This window comes from Maniola jurtina, chromosome 1, assembly GCF_905333055.1.
Source record: "Maniola jurtina chromosome 1, ilManJurt1.1, whole genome shotgun sequence".
NCBI lineage: Eukaryota > Metazoa > Arthropoda > Insecta > Lepidoptera > Nymphalidae > Maniola > Maniola jurtina.
The window spans coordinates 16,920,012-16,926,840 of NC_060029.1; the positions used below are offsets into that span (position 1 = coordinate 16,920,012).

Consider the following 6,829-nt stretch of genomic DNA (forward strand, 5'->3'; position numbering starts at 1 on the left):
TTGTATGCCATTCATAAATGTAATGGCTGAAAGGACTTCGTCTGTGGTGGCGTTTGCTGGCGCGCGTGTTGTGACTTTTTGGAGTGTTTTTTTTTTATTAAAACTGACTGGAAAGCGCTCTAAGGGGGTGCCGTGCGTATGTCGGCGAGCGCCGGCACAGACGGGGTCCATACTTGTATAGTTTAGCTAACTTGTTACAAATAACTACAAACTTGACATTGGCTAATCATTGTAAAAGCCAGACGAGAGAGAAAAAAAAAATGGCTGAAATGAAACGGAACGCAATAACCATCAGTCATGAGTCAATGTCAATTGACAACTGTCAAAGTCAAACAAACCGCGATGTTGCACAGCAGCATCTTTGTTTCGGTATAAAATTATAAAAATTGTAATTACACATTTAATTAATTAGATAAAGTAAGTGCAGTGTGTATTGTGAGTTGCAAATATGTTGGTGCTATTCGAGACCTCGGCGGGATACGCGATATTCAAGGTAGTTTGTAACACGTGTACTTTCTAACCTATAAGCGACAAGAATGCTATGTGATTTTCGTTTAAAACTCTGTTTAATACTTAGTAACAATGTTTAGCTACAGTTTACAATAAAATTCATAATGGGCTTGTGTTTATTCAACTGTACTACGACGGCTAAATTGATAGGTTTTTCAAAAACTCGAAATGTTTGCTATGCAAGTGATAGCATTCTACTTTCTAGGTATTAAAATTATCTATTAACAAGTCTAGACATCTGGCAAAGCAAATTGCATATTATTAAACCTTCTCTTTTAATTTAATACTTATTTGGAACATATTTTTGTCAACAATCACATTTGATAACCTGATAACCTAATGTTTTGGTAGACAACTAAGTACAGGGCTCTGTCTATTCGCTCTACACTACAAATAAGTAGAGAAAATATTTAAATATATTAGGCATGTATTTGTTAACTTCATTTCCCTTCCAAGTACCAACTAGTGGTAAGTTTGGACTAGGAGTAGATAATATGTGTACAACAATAGTGCAGCGGGTGGCATATGAACTTGTAACTTATTCATTTTGTCCTCTAAACTATTGAGCTACTGAAGCTTCAAATTAAAACAGGAAGTAAAATGGTTATATTTAAGTACCTAGTGATATGTTGTGTATATTGTCATAGTTGCTGGACGAGTCAAAGTTGTCTGAAATAGATAATTTGTACCAAGAGTTCAACACGCCAGAGGGAGCTGCGTCTGTGTAAGTAGATCAAATTATCATTTTAATTATCTAGCTATTGAATAAATCAATGTTTTACTGTCACTATGGATAGCTGTGTAGTACATCAATCAAATAAGACACCACCTTCCTATTTTTCCTTAATTTTAAGTTTGCCTGGTAGAGATCGCTACTGAGTGATAAGGCTGCCTCTCATACCCTACTTCTATGTATATCTGTTATTCTTTTCCCTTTGGTGGTACAAATAAAAAGTATTCCATCTAATTTTGTATGGGAGTATTCACCTACCAACAAGATAGAATAATAAACATTAACATTGATATAACTAATTAACTAGTTAGGTACTGTAATGTATTACCTTTTGAAAGTAGAAACTGACAAAGGACAATGCCCATGGACAGTACTCTCACAAGAAGCATTGTACCTTAATTTTTTTATTCATTTATTAAAGCTAAAATAAAAACATAATTTCTCACTAAGTTTCATGAATATTTGTTTTGGGATTATTTTTTTCGTAAATAAAAGTGCTTTTAAACTTCCGGCTGTTATGTAAGCCATTATTGTAGTTAGTTTTAATTTTTTAATCCCCTTCAGAAAAGGCAAAGGTCGTAGACCATGCAGCCTGGTAAGAAGCCATTATTGTAGTCATTTGCGATTGTCATTTATTTGTCACAAAAGTACTGAAAAGGGATGTCCATTTTAAAAAATGATATTATTGTTTGTTATATCGATTTTTCGAACTAAATATGTGCTTGCCACTTCCTGTATCCAATACGGGTGATAAGTATATTATTTCCTAATTACTATCCAATCATTCATACTAATTATTATTTGTTATTACTACAGAACATGTAGAGTTCTGTCATCGGTGTTAATCGTGTAGGTCAGCGATGTACCTATAGGTATGTGAACGTGTACTAGGTAGGTAAGTATTCGTAAAATAAAAGGCTATATTTTTCATTCTCTGCTATCAGTCGAAGACCTACTCGACTATTTTGTTTAAAAAAAATCTGAAACTGACTGTTTTATTAAGCCTATTAAGACCCTTTCTTACTTTTTAACTGAACCTAACCTTAAAATATTGTAATTTTTTATGGTTAATATTTCTGAAATCCGGAAACCATTTTCACTAATTTTTTCTACAAATATTCTGATGATGTCATTGAACAGATAGAACTTGATTTCATGGTGATACAAAAATCTTGAAGACAGTACATTTGTTCATACTAGAATGGGCATTGTCTTTTCTTGCTGATTCTTCTCAGTAGAGTCTTGTGTCTGAACCGGAAGTAATCATTACTAATTTTTACCTAGTGTTATGCTTCCATGAAATAAATCATTTGAGTTTGACTTTGACCTTCGGGCCTGCACAGAGGAAGGACTATAGTCCCCAAAGGACAAAATTTGTTGTCTTTTTAACCGACTTCCAAAAAAGGAGGAGGTTCTCAATTCGTCGGGATCTTTTTTTTTTTATTATTTTTTTTATTTTTTATGTATGTTCCCCGATTACTCAAAGACCCCTGGACCGATTTGGAAAATTTTTTTTTTGTTTGAAAGGGTATACTGTGCAGGTGGTCCCATATAAATTTGGTGAAGATCTGATGAATATCTTCGGAGATGGAGAACAGAACTCCTCAATGGATAAGAGCAAATTGCTCGCGATCACTGTAATAGCTTAGTAAACAGTAGGGTTTTAACTGGGCATAGCATATTATAGTACAGTGGGGTCACTAAAAATTGTGAAATAAAAAATTTTCAAAAGAAAAATAAAACCGACTTCAAAAACCAAAAACACTAAAAAGTAGAAAATAATTTTTGTTTAGCTACACATGTAATGTACCTAGGTATGAAGTCGGGCGAGCTTCACTCTTGGATTTCTAATTTTGTTTTAATATGCTCGCTCGACTTCATACCTAGGTACATTACATGTGTAGCTAAACAAAAATTATTTTCTACTTTTTAGTGTTTTTGGTTTTTGAAGTCGGTTTTATTTTTCTTTTGAAAATTTTTTTTGCTGTATTCGCAGTCTGTTGATGGAGTTCTTAAGTGATCTATTTTTGTCCTTTGCGGACAATAGACTGTCGTCTGTGCAGGCCTATACCTTTACTATAAACAGGTCTCTTTTCACAGTGTAAAGCTGAAAAATTTTGTCAAATTTGAGGACACTACTGAAGCCCTAGCAGCAACCACCGCAGCTATTGAAGGAAAACTATCCAAAAGCTTAAAGAAAGCCCTGAAGAAACATGTCTGCAAGGATGTACAGGACCAGCTGTTGATCGGCGACGCTAAACTTGGCAGTGCTATCAAGGAAAAGTTTGACTTGCAATGTGTTTCAAATTCAAATGTCCAAGAGTTGCTAAGATGTATCCGATCACAGATGGACAGTCTCTTAACTGGTCTTCCAAAGAAAGAGATGACAGCAATGGCACTAGGTCTTGCTCACTCCCTTTCAAGATACAAGCTAAAGTTCTCTCCAGACAAAATCGATACTATGATAGTTCAAGCTCAGTGTCTATTGGACGATTTGGATAAAGAATTAAACAATTATATTATGAGATGTAGAGAATGGTACGGTTGGCATTTTCCTGAACTCGGGAAGATTATTACTGACAACACATTATTTGTTAAAGTTGTTAAGTTAATCGGTACAAGAGATCATGCAGGCAAGACAGACTTATCGGATATTCTACCTGAAGACTTAGAGGAAAAAGTTAAAGAGGCCGCTGAGATTTCTATGGGAACGGAAATCTCGGATGATGATATTATGAATATTCAGAATCTATGTGATGAGATCATTGCCATAACTGATTACCGGACACATTTGACTGATTACTTGAAAGCTCGCATGATGGCTATGGCTCCGAATTTAACAGTTTTAATTGGTGAACATATTGGTGCTAGGTTAATAGCTCACGCTGGGTCTTTGATGAATCTAGCCAAGCACCCTGCATCTACAATTCAGATATTTGGTGCGGAAAAAGCCTTGTTTAGAGCGCTAAAAACTAAAAAGGACACACCAAAGTATGGTTTAATATACCATGCTCAGTTAGTTGGTCAATGCAGTACAAAGAATAAAGGCAAAATGTCAAGGTACATATAATTATCATATTATTATTATTTGATTAATTAGAAATAGTAGTATTGTTATTGATATTTTATTGCAACTGTACATTTTAGCTAATAGTGTGTTCGGTCAATCAAAAGACCTTTATGAGTTCTCTTGATTTTATTGTTGACTTTGACTTTGAATGTTGATAAAGGCCTCTCCTTTTTAATCCCTTCCCCTACTAAGGTATTATTTGGAAAATCCTTAGTAGAGATCTACATTCTAAAGAGAACCTTTATACAAATTCTCATATTCTTATACTGGTTTTTAGGCTAATGATGATTATTACTTATGTCAATCAGATTTTCTTCTTATATATAGATTTTTTTCTGTCAATTTGTTGTCTCTCTTTGTATACGAATTGAAACTTTTGACTTTGACTAGGATGTTGGCTGCTAAAGCTGCACTCGCGACCAGACTGGACGCGTTGGGTGACGACGTGTCGTTCGAGCTGGGCGCGGGCCACAAGGTGAAGCTGGAGAACAAGCTGCGGCTCATGGAGGAGGGGAATTTGAGGAGGATCAGTGGCACCGGCAAGGCCAAGGGGAAGTTCGAGAAATACCACAGCAAATCGTGAGTACTATTAACTTTAATTTTGTTCTTCAGCTGCAAGAACTCTTTTTGAATTTATTATTAGAGTAGAATCTTAAGAATGTAATGTATTAAGTTAAGATAGATCATTGTTTTATTTGACTATTATATTATGGATCTGGCATAATCACATAGGCATTAAAAGATCCAAAAAAAAAAAATCTGAAAAAAAAATATATTGGCCTCTGGTGCAGTGGTAAGCGCTGTGGTCTTATTACTTAAAGGTCCCGGGTTCAATTCACGGCAGGAGTTAGTAATTTTATAATTTCTAAATTTCTGGTCTGGTCTGGTGTGAGGCTTCGGCCGTGGCTAGTTACCACCCTACCGGCAAGCCGTTATTAAGCCCATAGGAGTATGGGTTTAATTAAAACAATATATAAAAATAATGGGTGTTTATATTTAGTGAGGTGCACGAGTACCCAGTAGCAGCGGACAGTACTCTGGGCAAGAAGGCCATAAAGAGGGAACACTCGCCCTCTGAGGATGGACCTGCTTCCAGTAAGAAGATCAAGCTGGAGGATGGAACCAATGATGTGAGTATCATCATCATCATCATTATCAACCGATAGACGGCCACTCTTGGACATAGGTCTCTTGTAGGGACTTCCACACGCCCATATTATGAGGCCCATAGTTAGGGGCCATATCTCAGATCCATCAATACACACTTTTCAAAAACTTTGGTCTTAACTGGTCTATCACTGAAAAATTTCAGATGTGTGTATAGCGAAGTCCACTGTTGGACATTCTCTTGTAGGGATTACCACAGTTAATAACTTTAATAATTTTACAAGGCAACCCATTCACAGTACGCTCGTTTATGTATCATGTTTCATGACATATTAATGAGATTTGAATATAAATGGGGGGATGGTAAAGATCTTGAAATTATTGAAATTTCGCATGTATTTTCCCTAATAAGAAAGGATTTTCAAAAATTCCAAACTTAAGATAATGTTGAGCATAGACAAAATGGTGGACTGATTTTTGTTCTAAGCTTCATAGAGATAAATAATATCACTCCATAACGAATATCTAATAGATAAACATTAACTAAAGTTCCCAATTGTCAACAGATTAAAGTCAAAAAGGAAAAGAAAGTGAAAAAAGAACCAAAAGTGGAAACAGAGCCAGAAGTCAAAACAGAACCAGAAGTGGACGAAGTGGACGGTGCTAACAATATAGGCACTCCAAGCTCAGAGAAGAAGAAGAAGAAGAAAAAGAGGTCCCTTCAGGCAGACGCGCAGGAAACAAACGCAGAAGTGACAGAAGAACCTCAGGAACCTAAGAGCGAAAAGAAGAAGAAAAAGAAACGGCAGTCGCAGATGGAAGACGAATAACCTCTCGAAATGGTTATTCTGTTTGTGATACGAAAAAATAGTTATTTTTGTTAAGCAAAAGTGAAAATAATAAATGACACAGAATTTATAATTGAAATTATTGTGTAGGCATGATATTTCATACTTATACAATTATCAATATTATGAAAATTTGTATAAATAAGTATGTTATGAAAAAGTGTGAAATTGAAAAAAAATTATAACTAAAATGGAATGTTGCTGAAATAAATATGTAATTGTTTTAGAACTTAACGAAATAAGAAAAAATATAATTAAAAGAGTGCCAGAGAAGTCTGTGAGTAGTCTAAACCGTCTGTTAAAGTCAGCTAATTTTAGTTGATTGAATATAGTGTAAATGAACTCTATATTGCGAACTTTTAGTCAACGAAAAACTCCTTAAAACGTAGAAATTGCTAAGGTTTTTTTAATTAGTTTACACTTACTCTTTACTCTCCATTTAACGAAACTTTACAACCCAGTAAAATACCTGGTCCCTTCAATTTCGCTATATAGAGTTTACAGTTTACACTGTAAGTGTATAGATTACGCAAATTACTTTTAGTAGTTCTTAAATTTAGG

At 34.9% G+C, this 6,829-nt stretch overlaps 1 protein-coding gene across 1 annotated transcript; it reads left to right on the forward strand.

The window, feature by feature from the left end:
* Positions 1-320: 320 nt before the first annotated feature.
* On the forward strand, positions 321-6,502 carry LOC123864682 (nucleolar protein 58). The gene is made up of 6 exons (XM_045905309.1): positions 321-493; positions 1,158-1,234; positions 3,344-4,303; positions 4,704-4,892; positions 5,314-5,443; positions 5,987-6,502. The coding sequence occupies exons 1-6, from the start codon at positions 449-451 to the stop codon at positions 6,248-6,250; spliced, it is 1,665 nt and encodes a 554-aa protein (XP_045761265.1). The 5' UTR covers positions 321-448; the 3' UTR covers positions 6,251-6,502.
* Positions 6,503-6,829: the final 327 nt, after the last annotated feature.

Coding starts and splice junctions, on each gene's coding strand:
- LOC123864682 (XM_045905309.1), top strand. CDS start 449: ATGTTGGTGCTATTCGAGACCTCGGCGGGATACGCGATATTCAAG. Junction 494..1,157: donor CGGGATACGCGATATTCAAG/GTAGTTTGTAAC, acceptor ATATTGTCATAG/TTGCTGGACGAGTCAAAGTT. Junction 4,893..5,313: donor GAGAAATACCACAGCAAATC/GTGAGTACTATT, acceptor GTTTATATTTAG/TGAGGTGCACGAGTACCCAG.